The sequence below is a fragment of the Cololabis saira genome, chromosome 7, assembly GCF_033807715.1.
Source record: "Cololabis saira isolate AMF1-May2022 chromosome 7, fColSai1.1, whole genome shotgun sequence".
Lineage (NCBI taxonomy): Eukaryota > Metazoa > Chordata > Actinopteri > Beloniformes > Belonidae > Cololabis > Cololabis saira.
Genome location: NC_084593.1, coordinates 31,368,531 through 31,389,147, shown reverse-complemented (window position 1 = coordinate 31,389,147; position 20,617 = coordinate 31,368,531). Strand labels below are relative to the sequence as shown.

The 20,617-nt window shown below is 38.9% G+C and overlaps 1 protein-coding gene across 5 annotated transcripts in view; it reads right to left on the bottom strand.

Annotated features, from left to right (window-relative positions):
- The window catches only part of fgf13a (fibroblast growth factor 13a), a 114,406-nt gene that overhangs the window by 24,341 nt on the left and 69,448 nt on the right, over positions 1–20,617 (bottom strand). Inside the window, exon 1 of one of the 5 annotated variants that reach the window (XM_061725603.1) lies at positions 4,216–4,353. The exons of 3 other annotated variants lie outside the window; for them this stretch is intronic. In XM_061725603.1, coding sequence (XP_061581587.1) covers positions 4,216–4,246 — 31 coding nt within the window. In that variant the 5' untranslated portion in view covers positions 4,247–4,353. Of the gene's footprint in view, positions 1–1,801; positions 2,772–4,215; positions 4,354–20,617 lie in introns of those variants that run through there. One more of the 5 variants, XM_061725601.1, reaches the window with a different exon arrangement.

The following is a 20,617-nucleotide window of genomic DNA, read 5'->3' as shown; positions in this document are numbered from 1 at the left end:
TGCACATTTGTATCAGTTAAGAAAAATGTAGATACATTAGCAGTCTCACACGGAGAAAAGTAAATATGATGACAGTGACAGAAAATCACTTTTATATTATAATAACTGAATTTCGACACTTCCAGCCACTTATGTTTCCCATTGGTCGAGTAAAGTGATGTCACGATATCCTCTCCAGTACATATGGAAAGTGTTAATTTATATTTTCCCACACATATTATCTATCTTTTTTTCTTTTTGTTGGTGAAATATTTAGCAGATCAGCCTCAAAAAACACAACAAATTGAAAAAAAATTACAATCAATCAATCTAAGGGGTGCTTCATATCTCACAGATGTGTAGTATTTATGAGATCCTGAATGGTGTTTCTTTGAATGTGATTAAAGAAAAGTACCGTAAGCACTCAGACAGTTCATATTTCACCCATGGACATAGTTGTGATGTAATACGGTTGGTGCGGCATGCCAAGTGATTGTATTGTAGTAATCTTGCAGTTTGTTGCGTTTCACCCCATGGTCAACCAGGGGATTTGCCCTCGCTCATCTTTCCATTATTCCAGTTTTTTTAACATCAGTGTAATGTACAATAAGTGCTAAGTGCCATCCATTTCCTGGTTACTGCCCCTATAGTGCCTATAGTGGAGTGTGTTTTTTTCTTTGCTGTGGTTAACCACTCCTTTCATCTATTTCATCTCCCTTCCATTTCAGTATCCATTGCTACCTTACTTACTTTTACTGCATAAACAGCAGGGCATCATCATGCTCTCCCGTTGTCATGAGAAAATACAACACCTTTTATACACAGAAAGTATGTGCTAAGTTGTTTTTGTTTAGTGAGCATGTGGCAGTTAGAGGCAGACAATGCCTTCTAGCACTCACTGTTTCCTCTACAGGATAGAAATGTAAATTGACCGTAGGCAGGGTGCAGAAATTGTAGAAAATACATGTTGTTACACAAATGTGCTCCCTAAACTGCAGGTGCATCTTATACAGATTATAAAACAACTTTGAAATGAATGAAAAAGATGAGATTGCATGAATCTGAGGTTAAACTATAGAATCACATAGTTCTCAATAATAATAATAATCATAAAAAACTTTTCAGAAAGATAGTAACATCACTTAAAAATGTAAACTATTGCATGATGGTAAGGCTTTAACAGCTCAGATCAAATATGATCAGTTTTGCACAAAGGGAGTGCCACCTATGTGCTATAGACATCTTAGTGTCACTCCATCAACTACATGTCAGAACTGTGCAAACATATGTGAAGAGAGAGTAAAAACACTGGGAAGAGTCAGAGTGTAATCTATATTTGTTTTTGACAATCTGGTGACAAATTGACTAGTTGTTTGGGGGTTTTCTTTTATTTCTTTAGTTGGATAAATTTCAATGTTTGTCAAAAGCTTGGCAAAAGTATGCTGGGAATATCATTTTGGAACCACTAGTAAAGTCTGCCTCAAATTCCAAACCAAAGTTAAGGACCTGGCTTACTCACATGTGAGTGCCAACCAGTCTGTTATATTTCAAATAGATTATGTAACTGCTATTTTGATCCAGGGCCTTATGTATTTATTTATTTTTGACAATTAAAATGATCTTCTGAGCAGCCTTTTTTTACTGAGTGACCTATTTTATTTAAACAGAGATCTGAGACTTGTACTGAAATCTTAAATTATTAAAGTGATCCCTGTGTGTAATAAACAAGTAGAAGATATAACATGAGAAAAAATATGTCAAAAGTGACTTTCCCCGAAATCAAGTGTAAGCTATAATAGCCTGACGAAATTGCAGCACAGACCTGGTCGCCTCCTTCGCCTCTTCTTGGAACCAAAGAGTTTGACCCGTGAGAAAACGTTCAGTCGACTGGGTTTTTCGCAGCTTCCCTTGGCTTTGCTGGGGCTGCTCACGCAGCGGCAGGCGTTAGACTTCTCCCGCTCCCTCGCCTGCCTCTTCTGCCTGATGAGGGAGCTGGCTATAGCAGCCGCCATGGCCAGTTTGACAGCGCTCTGGAAACAACTTCCAGAGAAGCGTGAGTCCTCTCACTCCTGCGAATCCAGAAACCCGGATTCTAGAGAGGAAAAGTCCGGATGATAGTAGCCTATGTGGCACCGCAGCGATGTGTTCAGAGGAGAATTTGGAAAGTACACCAAACAGTGGAAATGAAAGAGCGCTGCAGTAAAGACCCGTAACTTAGATGATGTCCCACTGGATCATTTCGCAAATTAAAGGCGTTATTCGAAAATTGTCCTTTGCATCTCCAAGAAAAGGGTTAAAGTCAGCAAAAAATGAAAAATGACACGTTCCACCCGAAGCTGCAAAAAAAGACTTTCACCAAAACACGTTGCGCGTCCATCCCAACGTATCATCTTCTTGGTGTCACAGTGAACAAAACCCCAGTCTCTGTTAGGGGTTTGGCATCATCCCACCAAACTACACAGCCACGCACATGGAAATCGGACGTATAGTCGTGAAAGAAGCTCAGCACAAAGCGTTTGGATGGAAACACCTGTTTGCAGACGCTCTCTTATCAGCTCGCCTCAATGCTTTCATCTAATTACTGCAGCGAGGAAGAGACACAATCATCCTTTTTACAAACGCAACGCAGAGGATGTGAACAAATTACTCCGAGATCCCGTTTTGTTTTTCTGTCTTTTGTTGAAGCGAAGCAACGCCAAGCGTGTGCAGGAAGCGCCTCATGCCGAATCAGCATCGGAGCAGGGTGCAAACACAAACTCCGCCAGTCCTGCTGCTGAGCATCCCACCTACAACCTGGAGATGCAGCGGGAGGAGGAGAGCACAGGGAGTCCAACTAAAGGCGGATTTATGGTTCTGCGTTACACCAACGCAGAGCATACGGCGTAGGGTACGCGGCGCCGCGTACCCTACGGCGTCGATTTAACGCGGGACCATAATTCAGGCTTAATGACACTCAAGCGCAGTCAGTGCGCACAGTTGGAACATGAAGAACTCCACACAAGCTGTCACACGGGATCATTCATGTTCAATAGCAAAGGGAGAGGGGCGTAGAAGTCTTCGATGAGAGTGAGATATAGCAAAGAAAACAAATTGGAGAAAGTGGGAGAGTGAGGAAGGAGACAGGAAAGAAAGTCACGAGGAAAAATATAAACCACTGAATGCACATTTTACCTGGAGCGAATCCTAATAACATAGTTATTAAATGGTAAATATTGACCATCGTGATTGAAACTAAATTATTGATTAACTACACCTACTGTAATTCGGCGTGCAGATGTTATTCTACGTAATAAAAGCAGCCATTCATAGTTGTCAGCAGCTATACTGTACACGTTCATGTCATGTCAGAATGGTTAACAATACAAGATCTAAATTTATGATGCATTTTTTTCCCCAATAAAAAATGTTTTCCCCCATAAAATGCTATATTAATATATAATTAACTTGTATTTCAAAGCTAACAAATACATAACGTATTCTATCGTCTGACCTTTGAGATGTTTATCCCTTTAATGAACACTAATCGTGAGGATTTAATTATTCTTTGAACAGTGTGAAATAGTTGCCCGTTCCGGACGCTGCAGACTGTTACGATCCTACAACCATCCGACTGCCAGCACGGGTTTTACTCCACACTGGATTCAGCAGGTTTAACAGATTAACCAATGGTGCCATCTACTGTCCTAAACCAAAAGTGTTCACTTTTATTTATTTTCTACGTGTATTAATGTATTCTTGTTCACATACTGACTGTATTACATATTGATCACCACGCCTTACAACTGTACTTGGATTGATTATGAAGCATCATTATCCGTCCATCATTAAGCATCAATATCAAAGACTAGATTTAAAGGCAATGCAAAGTAACCAAAAAGTAAAGCTCAAAACTGCATTATTAACATTTTAGACCTGTTTTAAATAATTCGTGTAGAAAAGTTCTGCCAAAGGGAAAACAAAACTGCGCTGCAAACAACTGAAAATAAAGTACAAAAACTATATAGCGGTCTCCACTTCAGCACCATGGACAGCAACATGACGACTAAAAGTGCTTGAGAAACAAGATCTATTGTGTGAACAATGAACTATTTATGACAAGACAACTGTCATAAACACAAAGCCATGAAATAGATTTAACTAAACTTAGTCATATTTATCTCAATCAGACTGAAACAAAATGTGAAAGAAAAATAAAACGCTTTCCGCGTAAATCAAACACCAAGAACAGCAGCCTACCTGAAACAGATTTTCTCAAAGGAAAAGTCATCTTTTTTCTATACCGCACAGCCAAAGCGACGACTTAGGTATTTGTAGTCCTCAGGTATTGAAGTGGAGGCGAGAAGACTAGATTCAGCAAAGTTCAGTCCATTGTCAGACAACTGTCAGAGGCGTAGTGCAGGAGAAAGCATCGAGGCGTGGCCATCAACAGGATGATCATTATAGGACATTAGCTACATGCCATTATGACTTCTAAAATGCTCATTAAACATTCATTTAGTGGTCTTGTTGATCCGGCAGAAACTGGCGTGTGTTAATGTATTGCTGAGCTCGGACAGTGGAAGGAGAAGATTGGAGAAAACTAAACGAAAATGCAGCCTGTTTTGTACTTCCTTCTTTGGACACTGAACACTTTAGTCTCATATTACAAAAATGATGTAAAATGATCCGATAATGCACCGACTAAACTGGTTATACGGGCCTTTCCACTGCGCGCTGAAAATATCGATGAGACGACGATAGGTTTTAGGCATTAGACAGAGTGTTTTTACAAAGACAAATCTCGGTTTCTTGAAACTCCAGAGGCAATTTTCTTAAACTATGAACGTGGATCTTTTTTTTTTATTGTGTCTCTTTGTGACCCAAATAGAGCTGCATAAATTACTCATTTGAGTCTACAACGAGCGGGGTCTTCCTTTTGCTTGGACAGCCCTACTCCAAATAAGTCGAATTAAAAGTTTAAATTCGGGTCATGTTGTGAGTTTGTTAAGATTTGCGTACAAACAAAATTAAAAGTAGAAAGCAGATTAAATTATGCGATCTTCTTCAACACAAACAATAAACTATGATATGAAAGCGATAGACTTTAAATCTTTAAGAGTCATTGTTTTGAACGCTAGATGGCGCAATTGGACTAAACGAATACAACTCAAATCTACAGCAAAAGGAAAAGATAAATTAAAACAACAAAATGCATTCTTTTCTAATTTGTTTTGAACACATACTATTAAATAAGTTGGTCTCAAATGATTAAATACAATATTTGAGCTCTATTAACACAATGAGTGACAGGACTATCTTTTACTCTTTAACATAAAAAACTACTGACAAGTCTGAATATAATAATAATAATAATAATAATAATAATAATAATAATAATAATAATAATAATAATAATAATAATAATAATAATAATAATAATAATAATAATAATAATAATAATAACTACACTTTATTTGTAGGCACGTCAGGGCATTCTGCATAAGACAAAATATAGAAGAAAAAAACATAATAAAATGTTAGAATATAAAAAGAACATAGGAAAACATAATGGTAAAAATAGTAAAAGCAAATAAGTGCAAAATTGAGGTAATTCCAGTCCAAGAATTAAATGGAATATGCATGTCTAAAAGCGGAATTTGGAAGAGCTGACAGCGTCAGAATGTTTTATATCCTGTAGGTTCAAAGATGGAGGGCTGAGCAGCTGAAAGCTCTCAACCCCATGGTGGACAAGCAGGCAGATGGAAGAATAAGATCGGAGAGGACGACTGGGTATGTTAACGTGAACGAGCTCAGTGAGATACAGAGAAGTGATGTTCTTTATGGCCTTTTAGAGGAGTAGTAACATTTTATAGATTGTACAGAATTTAATAGGGAGCCAGTGACGTTTCTGCAGAACAGGGGTGATATGACTGAGGGGAGGAGTTCTGGTAATAATTCAGGCAGCAGAGTTTTGAACCAGCTGAAGTTTTTGAAGGGACTTGTCAGGTAAGCCAAACAGAAGAGAATTGCAATAATCAAGACAGGATGCAACCAGGGCAAGGACCAAAATAGCAGTTTTGATGGGTGTGAGAGAGGGGCACAGATGTGAGATGTTACGTAGATGGAAGTAAGCTGAGCGAGTGACAGTGTTAAAGACTGGAATGACAGAGCGCTGCCGAGGATGACACCAGGACTTAAGCTGGGGAGAGGGAGAAACAGAAGAGTTGTCAACAGAAATAGAAAAGTTATTCATATTGAAGAGAATGGATTTAGTGCCAATGAGCAGGATCTCTGTTTTATCACTGTTAACTTTGAGAACGGTGTGAGAAATCCAGGATCTGATTTCGAGAAGGCAATTAGAAAGGTAGGTAGTGGGCAGGTTTGGTGGAGAGGTAGAGCTGCGTGTCATCCGCGTAGCAATGGAAATTAATGCCATAGTTCCGGCAAATATTGCCAAGAGGGAGAAAGTACAGTATACAATAAACAGGAAAGGTTCCAGCACTGAACCCCAATACCTCACTAAAACCACCGTTATTCAATATTTGATACTTGAAGTTCCACATATTGACTTAAAATATTGATATATATATATATATATATATATATATATATATATATATATATATATATATATATATTTATATATGCAGCAGATGGGGCTTAAATGACGTAAAGCAAAGATCAAATCATTTACCATCACTAATGTGCTCCACAGATGGCTCTCCTGAGGTGGTTAATTAATATACTTTAATCTTACTTGTTCTGTAAAAATGTGGTTTGGAAAACATTCTTTAGCGTCTTTGAGATCTTTTAAAAGCGCTATATAAATAAAATTGATTATTATTATTTAATTTGCTCTCTACTGAAACATCAAAATCCAATATATCACATGGTACTATCATATCATAAACAAAAATGTAAAAATCACAAAGCCAAGTTTTCATTATGTCAATCCACAGTCTTTAATTTTCACATTTCCCTCGATTTACACCCGGACGTCAGTACAGATGTAATTTTCAGAAAATGTTTCTGTTCAGCTTAGCACTTTAAATAGAAGTCTTTTTTCCCTCTTTCTATGCAGACAAAAATACTTCAGAGAGTGAATGCAGCAAAAGATGTCAAGTGAACGTGGCAGATGATGCAGATTTTTGCACAAAAATAACTTCAGTCAGTGTTCTGTCAAGATTCATTTGGTGCTTTGTTGTAAAGATGATAATTGTTACTATTTTTTGTACCCTCTGTTGACAGTGAGCTGATGAAAGAAAAAGACATGGAATGACATGCAGTAATGGTCCTGCCAGCTTGTATCAAAGTTTTGTCTGGGATGCCTTGAAGGTCAAGCAGACAACACCATAGAATGGAGGTGAGAGTTACATATATGATTACAACACTCTCAAATATCCAAATGCAAAGTTCAATAACTTTTAAAACCATAAAATACTACATTTACAACACTATCGTGATTCCCTGTGAAATTGTGACCAAGAGGATGAACAAATTGGCCAGTGTCTTCCTCACCCGTCTACATGTTCTGTCAGAGGGACGTCTCTCTGAAAATGAAAACAAAGTCGCCCTGAGTGATCATTGTTATCCTGCAATTATTCCCATCCCTTGCATAGAGGTCCTGAGACTTCCATGATCCACTTTCACTGAAGTTTACTAAGAGTAAGACCAAAAGCCTTACTTAGACACTTGAAAAGCTGGAAAAACGAGTTTTAATTATTAATAATGAACTAACTAGACTCTCAGTTCACCTAAAGTTCATATGTCTTGAATTCTTAGTGACTGAAATGTGTGAAGAAATAAATGTAGCTTGGGGCGAAAATTCTGAAAAATATATACATTTTACAGGTAAACATATACCTCCTATTTATATCTATTATTCATGTTATTATCAAGAAGAGCTCAGTCACCATGTGTGCTTTTTTATATCAATCTGACCTTTTACACCAGCCTAGGCTTTCAAGTGCCACCACTGCACAGTGGTGAGTGATTCTACGTTCAGAAAACACTGCACAAAACGGCATTCCTCCCCCCTTCTATCCAGACTTTTAATTCAGTCATAAGCAAACAGAAAGAAAGCCCTTTCCACGTATGCCAGGTTTTGCATCAGCCGCCTCACTACGGATAAATCCAGGTCATCACTCACATAGGCAGTGTGATCTTTCAAAAGGATGACGGAGTGGTGATGAGAGCCCGGCTGTTTTCTACAACAGCGATAGCGATCAAACATGTAATATACTTAGAGAAACTACATTGTATTGGGCTGATAGTGCTTTTTGCTCTTTTCTAGGAAGCAGTTAATCATGACAAAAAAGGTCAAAAAATAAAAACTGAATTGAAGCTAATAAAACACATTGAGAACTGATAATATAACTATGTTTTATCCTAATTCAGAAATATGAAAAAACATCGCAGTATTACTCTTCTCCTCTTCTGTTCTTCACAAGACAAAAGTGGATTAGAGCTATTTTTCACAAGTCTTAACAAGTTCATGCAAAATGTCATTAGACAAAGTAAGAAAGTAAGATGCTTTGTTATTTATTTATTTAGTTAAAACGAAAAAATATGTCAGTGCCACATACAAATGTACATGACCTCTGTAGCCATTACCTGAAAATAGAGATAAAGACAGCCCTCTGAAACACAAGGGCATGCACGAAACCAGAAAATGCCTACACATGCTGCGCATGTTGCTTGTGCAGGAAAGTGCCATGGGTACATTAATTACTGTAGTGCTCCAGAATGCCAGTCTCCTGTGGCCTCCCAGGGGCACAGTCACTGTACTGTAGTCACACACATCCATCCACACTGTGGGAGAGCGACAAAAATCAGTGAGAACAGCAAAAAGCCTAGAGGTTTGGCAGAATCCACCATAATGCAGTCACATTAAGTAAGGTGCGTAAAATAAATTCTGCCTGTGCCACAGTGGTTAAATCTAAGACATAGGTGCTAAACAAAGTGGAATTGCTTCACTAATATCTTCTTGAAATAATTGAGAGCCATCGTTGTGTAATATCTATCCCTTATCTATACCTGCTAGGGCTAGGTATGGATAAACAACCACCCATCCTTACTCTTATTTATTTAGAATCATCAAATAACTTGACACACATGTTTTTGGGTGGTGAGAGAAAAACATTTCATATACTAAACATTTTACTAAATACTCTGCTACAATGAAAGGTCTCTCTAAGCTTAGCATCTACATCTCCATAACTGTCTCAGCATAACTGTACAAAAAAGACTCATCAGCTTGCAGCACCCACAACTGTGCAAGGACCAAGTCATTCAAACAGTCCAAACGCGACCCGGATACAGCTCTCCCATCTTCAGCCACTAGAGTGCAGAGCATCAGAGAAGGAGAAAAGGGGAGTCTGTGTGCTGTCAAGGTTGAGTGGTACTGTCTTAACCTTTACGTTATTAAATATAACACCACAGTTAAAGCTATCTCCTTTTATTAATAACCCCTGGCTGTCACGATAACACCTGGGGCTTAATTAATTTTTCGATTCAGGGAGGACATAATGAACAACTGGTTAACCTTGCTTCCTGATTTAATAGGGTGCAATGTTGCATTCAAGGATTGTGCTGCTGACTATGTCTAGATACTTAATAATTTCAAACTCCAATAATAAGATTTTTAACCTTTTTGTCATAGAGTCAGGGGACAGAGTAAAACAAGATTGGGGGGAAAAGGGAATGAACCTTTCAGCAGCTCAGAGGCGTATTCTGTTGGCTGTGTGGTCTTTGTGTGCACGAGTACAGTAAATCCACTATAACAGTGGCTTGCAACGTGTTTGGCCACCAGTGCCATGGTGATGCTGTGCGTTGCCATGGATACTGGAGCTACGTAAAAGGGTGTGTGTGAAACAGAGGTGGGGAGAGCATGTGCACACTGAAAAGGAGGGGGTTGGGTTTTGCCAAAAATGACACTATCAGTCACTCCAGGTTCCAGCAGAGGCGGGGGCTTCGGCACAGTCACGGCTGATCGTCAGACCTGCAGCTACGACTGTGTTCTGCAGAAACCCTGAACACAGGGCCGTGCACAGATGCCGGAAGAAAGGAGTCAGTGGAATAAAACTGGAGCACATGAGTTACACGGTTTTTCGTTATTCTTATGGGTGAACACAGCCCACATCATTTTGATTTCGTGTTTCAATCCATGTCCAAAGATCAAGAAAGCTTTTCGTTTCTCCCTAATTGATGAGGTTTAAACCATTTTATGCTATTTTTACTTTGCCTGGTCACATTGAGCATTTGTTTTCTGAATAACCGTTTCTAAAATCATATATAAGCTACATATAAACAATAAAAAGCAAACGTTATCTAAAACTACAATGCAAAACTTTACTCAAATACAAGAATAATTGCAAACAAAGTTGGTTTTTAAGTTTGTTATGGTAATTCTAAGAAAGAAAAAAAAAACACCCAAAACAAAAAGACATACCATTTTTTTCTTTTTAAGAAAACTCAATTTTTCCATCTACAACATCTGCCACCCCTGCCACAGTCCATGTCCTTATAGATTTGTATTCATAGTATGGCCAAATGAATATTGATAAATACATGTGATGTCACTGTATCAGTATATACTATGAATTATGAATGACAGCTTTAGTTCTGAGAAAAGTAAAAAAAAATGAGACATCTATGAAGCTTCCTTTCCTGCCTCACATCCTATTGGACGTCAACAAGCCACACACATTTAAAAAATGTATTTAAATAGAAAATTAGTTACATATCACTATAATACTCAATGTGTCTCGGAAACAAGCTATGAAATAATACCTGAATGTGGAAAAAAAGAATATATATATATATATATATATATATATATATATATATATATATATATATATATATATATATATATATATATATATATATATATATATGTATGCAGCATTACAAACATACTGTATCTGCTAAGCCAAAACAAAACCTTGGATTGGTTGGCAAGTCAGTACAGCCACTAGCTACATGACAAAATTGTTGCAAAATATAATAATTTGGCTAATAATAATACAAACATGAGCAAAACCATGCTTTAATCACATAAACAACTGCGACTGAAGTCTTGCACTGTGGTTTTCTTCTGTGTTAACACACCACAAGACTACATCGTGCAGTCATCTGCACTGTGCTTCACCACTGATGTCGTGGCTGAACATCCTTTCATTTCAGTGTAAATGGTTGAAATGACAATAAACACATATTTGACTTGGATTTAACAATTAAATAAACACAGAAAACCATATTTGTCATATTTATGACTTTAGGTTTTGTCTATAAAATCTCAAAAACCAAAAAACAGTGTTGTTCACGAATGGATAACAAAGCTCCTAGAAATCTTATGATCAGATCTAAAACCTCCTGGAGAAAGGCAAAGTAAGTAACCAGCATGCAGCATTCCTGGGATGTTTAATTTGCCGCGCTCATTCTTTGATGTGTATACAAATGTTTATCAGGAATAATTATCATTTACGGTATTGAAAGGGCAAGTGTGTTTTTAGCTGAAGGGAAAACAACACAAATCATATTTATCTTCATCTTCTTTGCCAGTTTGTGCCTTTATTAGATCATCAGTTCTATTTCCACCTGACTGTAAAATGCCAGAATTAAATGTGAACAGACGGAAATCCTGGCATTTGTCTTCTAACCTCTCACCTTTAGCATATCAACTGCCTTCAGAGTGTTTCATATGCTGATTAGGACTGCCATATTTTCCCTCACCAAGAGAGATAAAGGGATGCTTTGTGTTCCCTAAGTGAAAGGAATACAGTTCCATCTCATATATCTATAACAGCTAATTATTGCTCTGAGAAATAAAGCTCAAGCGACCGAGGAGTTGAGCAGCTGCCTCACACTGCGTCTGCTTGTTTGTTGTGAAAATTATACAGACGATGAGGTTTATTCATGAATTATTTTCAGCCTTTGGATAATCTTTTTGCTATCAGGCAATTAACAATAAATATGGTAAATAAATTACAGATAAATGATCATCTCAAAAAGTGACATTTCAATTATTCTTCATTCATGCATACTTCCACCCATTGAAATCATCTTCAACACCATTCACTATTTGACATTTTTCAATCTGGTTTCGGCACTGCCCAGAGTACAGAGACAGCATTATTGAGAGTAACCAATGACCTTCTCATCTCCGCCGACTCTGGATCCTCCTCCCTGCTCATCCTCCTCGACCTTTCATCAGCTTTTGATACTTTTGACCACCATGTCCTCCCAAGCCGTCTACACACCGACATTGGTCTCCATCACTCCACACTGGACTGGTTCACCTCCTACCTTGCTGACAGGACAGAGTACATCAGCCTGGGATCTTCCAAGTCCCAAACAGCCCCTGTTACGTGTGGTGTCCCCCAAGGATCTGTCCTAGGACCTTCTTTTTATTCTGTACATGCTGCCCCTGGGTTGTGTCATCAGCTGACACAGCATCTCTTTTCATTGCTATGCCGATGACACTCAGCTGTACCTCCGGACTGATCCCAACCTACATTCCACCCCAGTCCTCTCATCATCACCCACTCAAGCCTGGAGGAGATTAGGGCGTGGATGAGTCACAACTTCCTTCAACTCAACAGTTAAAAAAACCGAAGCCATACAAACTGGCACCCCTCACCAGGTCCAGTCATCACCCGTAACCTCCGCTCACAAAACACCAACCTCCTCTATCAGCCCCGCACACGACTCCGCTCCATGGGAGACCGAGCCTTCTGCTCCGCTGCCCCGCACATCTGGAACTCCCTCCCTGAACACCTACATCCATCCCAGTCTGTGGACACTTTTAAAAAGGGGCTTCAAACTTTTTTGTTCAAGAAGGCTTTCCCCCATTATTAAATGCTTATCTTCTTTTTTTGTTTTTGCAATTATTTTATCACATATAGCCTATTTGAGATTCTACCAACCAACTTTCCTCCAATATGTACTGCTATTGTGAACAGTACATTATATCCATTTATCACTATTCATATTGTGAAAAAACTTTAATTGAGGTTACCAGTTAGACAAGGACATTTAGTGTAAACTGGATCTTAAGTTTTATTAATGAGTTCTAAACTCAGTTTGATGTCTGTCATAGGGAAAAAAAAGATATTTCAGTTCATCTCTCAACAAGGTGTGACGGGACATCCAAATTAAATATTATGTTCATGGCAAGGAATTCTGCATCCTTATTAGAAATCACAAAATAGTGACATTCTCAGAAAAATGGATTTAACATTATGATAATATTTTTCATTCTGTTTTGCTAACTACAAGACAACAATTCACTGTCATGTGAAAAAAGTTAGTAACTTAGTAACGATTTTAACATATCATTACAAACTCAAATATGCAGTCAACTCCCAAAGGAATTAAGAATGCAAGTACCAGGTCCTACCAATCAAATACAGCTGATTAATTGATCATTATCTTTCAAAACTGTTTGATGATCTGTAGCACTCAAGTGTGTGTAAACATAATGCCAAGGAGCAAATACATCAGCAATAATCTTAGAAAAGCAATTGTTGCTGCCAATCAACCTGGATTTGGTAAGCAAGTCCAAACTCCAAACTAATTAAAATCTGCAATTTTAAAGTCATCAAGAGTGTTCACAATTGGAAACTCTAAGTGGTTCGTGGTTAGCTGTGTGGCGTTTCCATGTTCTGGAAACGCCACACAGGATACTCCAGCTTCCTCCCACAGGCCAAAAGCATGCATTGATTGATTGATTCATTTATTGGTTGATTGACAATACTAAATTGCCTGTAGGTGTGTGTGCGAGCATGTATGGTTGTTTGTCTATATATGTGGCTCTGCGATAGACTGGTGACCTGTACCCCTGCCTTTCGCCTGTGATGAGCTGGGATCCAGCAGACCCCGTGACCCAAAGCAGGTTTAGAAATGGATGGAAAATTCTAATGTGTGCACAAGTGGACATCCCAGCATGTTCATTGAATCCTCAGACTGCAGTAGTACTGACAGAAGGACTGCTGGGAGGAGCCCTCTTCTCTCAAAAAATGAAATGACACCATGACTTTGACTTACAAAACCAGCAAGCTTCTGTAACAATGTCTGTAACAATGTCTTCCGGACAGATGATACCAACATGGGCATATTTGGCCATAATACACAGAACCCTTTCTGGTCAAACACAATATACTAACAAAAAACAATCATGGTGCTTTCGAGCTTGGTGGTGGAGGGATAATGATTTGGGCTTGTTTTGCAGCCACAAGAACAGGATGCTTCGCAGTCGCTGAGTTGACCATGAATGCCAGCTTTAGCTGCCTGTCAGCAGCTAAAGCTTCGTTTAAATTGAGTCATATAAAAAACAATGATCTCAAGCACATCAGAAAAATACCTAAAACTATCACTATCACCAATAACTGCAAATTATTATTGTTATACTTTTCTTTTTTTTTTTAATTTTGCATGCTAAAAATAAACGAAAAAATATGTATACAATATTAGAAATTAAATATTAGAAATAAGTCTTCATAAATTCCTAATGTTTTGACTTTACAGTTCACAAGCCTTTATTGAGAGACAGGGATTTTCCTGCTGGATCAACACAGCTATTACATATTTCGGAGCAATGAAGCATCAGAGCAAAACAGAAAATAAACTAGTGAATGTTTTTATTTAACTTTTGAAGGTGTCACTTGATACTTTACTTTACTTCTGTTGTTGTGTATGTGTGGGTGCTCACCTGTGTATTTACAGCATGTGTTTACTGTAGGTTTCTAGTGTGTAATTACACGGATAAAGACCAATCACAGGCACCAAGCAGTGTGTGAAATGGCCAGAGCTCAGTCAGCAGGCTGCATGCTTGGATTGAATAATATTCTACCAGCCCTGCGCACTCATCACTACAGAACTACAGGCTGCAGAGGCTCTGTCTCCCTCTTGTCCTCCAAGTATACGAGTATTTTATTCAAAATCAGTTGCGAAAAAACTGGAATTGAAATGAAACATCAGTCCATGTCCCACTGGGGATTGTAGGTAAATATTTTACAACTATGGTTTTGAACCAATAAGAGATTGTTAAAAGCCCATGGAAATGATTGCTGCATATGGAATATTAAACTGTTTTCGGGATAAACATCACAGGCTCTTACAGAGCTAAACCCTCAAAATGACATTGCTTTAAAAAGCAGGACTCACTTCAAATAATAGAGAAAGTGGTATGGTTAGAGAAAAACTCAAGGTCAGGTTCAAACCAACATAAAGGCTTGTATTAATGATCATTTGTTTATAAGATACTGCAAAAAATGTTCATGCCCACCCTCGTAGAGGATGAAGAAGATCATATATAATGATAGTGTGCACCCAATCTCCTGATACATTATTATGATCATATATAATAGACACACAGAAAGCAGGTCCTCTTGCCAAATCTAAAATGAATACGTCCCTTCCTGTTATCAGAACTACATTCAGTGTCTGTTCATGCCAGCTTTGCAATGTGAGCTAGCCGGAGGCAAAAAAAACAAACAAAGAAAAAAACAACAGCACAGGAGAAGCTCTGTTGACAAAAGGGATGACTGGACAATCACGTGTGAATCATGGATGGTGAGTCAGTAAAGTAGAAGCCATGTGGCGCTATGCATCATGGTGATAAAACCACAGAGACAGCTTTTGGGACAGCATTCAACCAGATCCTCCTCCACCACCCTGCACACACACCGGAAACTGGCATTCATCACGGTGGAGAGGGACATCTGGCATCAAAGCAAGATCAAGGAAGTGTGCTGCAGACCTTTTGAAAGTTTGTATTTATAACTCTTTTCTAATTATACCCCATCATGGAAAAGCACTATTGGTCCCAGAATACAGTACATGCATTGATCTTGAATCCCTTTTGGCGCCTATATGATGCATCAAGGGAAGAACAAAGGCATTATCTTGTGCACCATGATCTTAAATTGTCTCCTCACTGATGGAGACATAAAGTTAAGCTCTAATACACACATGCAACTAATCCTAGAGGAAATGTGATAAATCAGACCAAAAACGAAAAACAAGGAAAGGTCACATCGACCTGACAAGAAACTCAAATTACTGACTCGAGAGGAGAACTTACAGTGCAAATACTCCTGCAAACACTCCCACTGTTGCTCCTGGCATCAACGTTACAATATGATCAAATGTTGTATCTTAATAATGTTATCTTTTTTTCACCTCTAGGAAATTCTTTTAATTATGCTAAATGTTAGAATTTGACACCTGAGAAAGAGAAAGGTTGTCTGCGTCATTAAGCACGTCTCTGTCCTCAGGATAACCCCGGCACTAACCTTTAGCATAACTGTGAATTTATGTAATGAGGTCAAACGTGTAGTGCAATGAACTAGTTGTGAACATTAATGAAGCTGATTTTAGTCTGGCTGCACACTCAGGGTTTCTCTTGCAGCTGATGAGTGTCCTCGGCGAATGTGTTGGATGTTTCAGTTCCCTGCGAAGGGAGCCAGGTCTCTTGACACCCCGCTGCAGGTCGGAGTGACAAGAACGATGCAAAAATAAAATATTTAAAAAGTGCTTCTTCAGCTGTTGTGTGTAAGTCATGAATGGTTTTATCTGGGTTTCCACTCTATGGTGCTACGCTTGACATTAAAAAGATTATCTGTATTTACAAAATAATCAGAACGTGCCTTAACGTGCCAGTGGGATTGCATGGTTTCAGATTGTAATGGATTATTTCAGTAAAAGCATTATGTGGAGCAAATCAAATAAGCTGGAAATGACACCATGGGAGACATGAGTCAACTGAAGGGAGTGGGCGGGTAAATAGGTCATGTTCCCCAGCAAACACAGTTTATCCCCATTGTAACTTTTAGACACTATGCTTGTTGAAGTCAGCACACAGAGAAATCAATGGAGGAATAATGACCGTGAACGGTTGTGGACCAGTCCAACATCACGGGTGGGAGGAGCTGTGCCAGGCTGATTAAGAAAAACAACAACCTTGTATTCAAATAAAGAACAAAGCAACTATTTAGAAGTCATTTTGTTTGAAATACTGCAGTTAAATGATGCAGAGTCAAAACTAATATTGTACCTTTTAACGTTATCTAACTTCTACAAAGCACTTCATAATGTGCACGTCATTCATATGCATTCTCATACTGAGGATGCTGTACACAACTCGTTGTCTGTAGTGTGTCAGTGGCGACGTAGAACGCTCAGAGAGTTGCCCAAGTAAATTCTGACACATGACAGGGGCTGGGGATCAAAATGGGGAGATCTTACATCGCTTTACTAATCAAGCGCAACCTTGTTTGGGCTCCAAAATTGGGCATACTCCGGGTGGCACGACCCTAAGCTCTATAACATTACAAGTCACAACACCATGTTCTTTACATAGGCACAGGCAGACTGTAGGGGCATTTCTGCATTGTGGCATTTTTCCCATTCTTACAAAGCTGATGCTAAGGATCCGATTTAGCTCAGCTCACGGATAATATTGTGAATTAACACAGAGATGCGCAGCATTTGGAATTCTTGCCCGATTATAATTAAGCGTATTGTTTAGAGGGTGTGTGCGAAGCTCTCGACAAATGATTGTGTGTGATTTGTGGAAGCTGCGTGGGCTAGTCCGATGACCTGATTTACAGCAGAATTCAAGGAATACATTTCTCTGCAAATGCCGATTGGCTGGAACGTTGTCCTCCAAGTGGACACTATATTAAGAACAACTACAGATACCAGCACCCTCTTTCACTATGACATCCTCCCTCCACCCTCTATCGCGTCTTGAGGTATTCAGTCAGTCTTAAAACGTCTTATGCTTAAAAAGTATGAGGAATCCCGCAGTGCCCTTTTCTTACCATGTACGGATCAGGGCAAATGCATGGAACCCATATCATATTCCTATGGGCTCCAAGCAGAACAGCTGCTTCAGTGCTGTGTGTCTGGGCAGTTGGGAAAAAGTACCTGTCAAAAATGCATAGCCACATTTACCAAGTCTGAACAAGTTTGTCTCAGAAGTGCTGGGTCAGAGTTGTCCAAAAAGACTGCGGGGGAAGGACCGCTGTTGAATGTTTAGATGTGACCTGTCATTCACACCATTATTTCGGGTAAGTGTGCGCATTTGGTATTCAGGATGAAGACACTGAGACGTATTAACAAACGTTTTTGCAGTCAGGGGCAAGGATTAGCGCTGGGAGGTTGCGTGATACTTTCCTGTTGTGATGACTGCTTATGTGTGATCATCTGTAACACTGAAGGACAGACTCACTGCTGCCTGACAGCAGTCAGGCACCCATTACGTCATCGTGATCACACGCCTGTGGCCTGTGACATCCTACTCATACACACATAAACAGAGCTGAGTCAAAAGCACTTGGCAAGCGTTTATCATTACACTGAGGAAGCACTTATGTTACTGCAAGAGATACGAAACATACAATTCCTATAAACTGCTTTCACTTAAGCACTTTGACTGGTTCCAAATGTTTTGAAATTACCTTAATGGTTGTTTTCCGACTTTGTGGGTGTAAAAGAGGAAATAACACGTTAAAAAATACAGACCTAGGCTTAGACTTAGTATGTAGACTAATTGGAGTATTTCTAAGGACTGCTGGATTAACCATTTAATTTGTTCATTCAGGTGGGATGAAATAAATAATGATAAATGAATGAATAAGAATATGTTATTTCAAGCAGTTAATGCCAACAGGTGATTGTTAATCATAATTTGGCTCAACAGTGCTATTTACAGAAAGCTGGGTCAAAAACTGGCAAAGGATCAACTTTACAATCCCTCAGATGATACTGCATCAGCAACTACTCCCTAATAGCTACTTGAACCGCAAGGGCAAATGATCTTTGAAAAAAGAAAAGCACTACAAAACAGAGCTGAAACTCAGAAACACCATGTTAAACTTTAGTGTGCGAATAAGAAGCTGTTTCTTAACTTCCCAGAATGAATATGTCTGGGCTCGGAGGCATTTTCGATAAACCGTCGCAAGGTGAAGACATGTGATGGGGTCATATGAATTGGTATTCCAGATCTTTTCTGGAAGAAAATGAGCACTATGTGCTCTCGACCACAGATTGGTTTCTGTGACAATATGGGGTTGTATGAGTGGCCTTGGCAAGGGTACTTTTTCCACTTCTGTGATGCAGAAAAAGCAAATTGAGCCCTCAAGATGATCTCTTTTTAATGCAAAAGAACACGTTTTTTCAAAACACAACAGTACCACATCATCCACATATTACAAGAACCTGGGTGAGGAAGAAGATGACACTGGTACTAGATTGGCCGACCTTATGTCCCGACTTGATCCAAACAAACAATGAGTTGAGAACTTAGAGGTAAAAACTGTCACAGTGATGATACCATACGAAGTTAAAGGTAAATAAATGCATGAATCTCAACATTTAGAATAAAAACCACACCACCTGCATAGTAAAGTTGCCAACATATATTCACTATAATAAGTCACCGTGGGGGTCTGTGTGTAAAGTGGATGATTAAAAAGAACTTTGTCTGCTGTCTTTTGTGTTTGGTTCATGTGTTGGATTGTAGAAAAACTCTGTCATGTTACCTTGGAAGGCTTTAGATTGAGATTTGTCTGAGGACAGGAACTCATTCAGTACGATGGTTTGATCAGGTTGAAGACATGGTCACTAAAAACTAAAAAATGGTTGTGCCAAAGCACAATTCATTGAGGCTAGGACAAAGCTATAGCAAAGATTTAAGGCAGATGAGTCTGCCATGTAGCTGGGCAATGCATGGCTGACTGCAAGTGGTAGAGTTTCTTTTATCTCATGTCTTTATCTCTGCCACTGGTGCAGTCATATGCACGTATGCATTTGCATGTGAGCGTGCAGTGACTGACCAGCATTTGACGGCTGAGAATCAACAGAGCAGCACAGATGAAGCACCTCTATGTAGTCATTCATTCGGCCCAGTGGAGCAGTCTGTCTAGCCTGGATGCAGGCATGTGTGCTGGAAAATTAGATTTCAGTCTACAATAATGCTTTGCATGTTCACAGCATACTAATGCAAGGGACTTGACTCTGGGTGTGTTTTTATCAGCGTAGTAGGAACAACGAGGAAGGACACGGGGGCATTGCACAGAGGCTTGTTGGAGGTAAAGGGCATGACACACAGGGCAATTAAGTTCCTTATATAAGAGCTTATTTGACAGTCACAGAAGGTGTAGCGCATACCTCAGTAAACAAAAAAACATGCTGGAGGGGACTGCTGAACAAGAGAGGGCTGCAAACAGGAAAAGGAAGAGACAGTTTTGCACACTGGCAGAATTATCTTTTTTTATACATATAGAAACATAACAACTTTAACAGGCAGTGGAGATGACCAAACCATTGATTTAGAAGACTGATCAAAATCTAACTCATTTTATTAAAACATTTATTTAGCAGGTTTTTTTAGGGATGTCCCGATCAGGTTTTTTTGCCCCCGAGTCCGAGTCCGAGTCCTTTGATTTTGAGGACTTGCCGATACCGAGTCCCGATCCGATACTTTTATAAAACAATAAAAAATGAAGAAGAGAAAAGAAAATTATGCAGGATGACCCTTTTATTTTATTTTAACATGTGTACTGTAAACTGAGCACATAGGAGGTAGGCAGCTTGAACATTCTTAAGTCAGTATAAAAAAAATTTCTTTTCTTTTTCTTTTTTTTTTTTT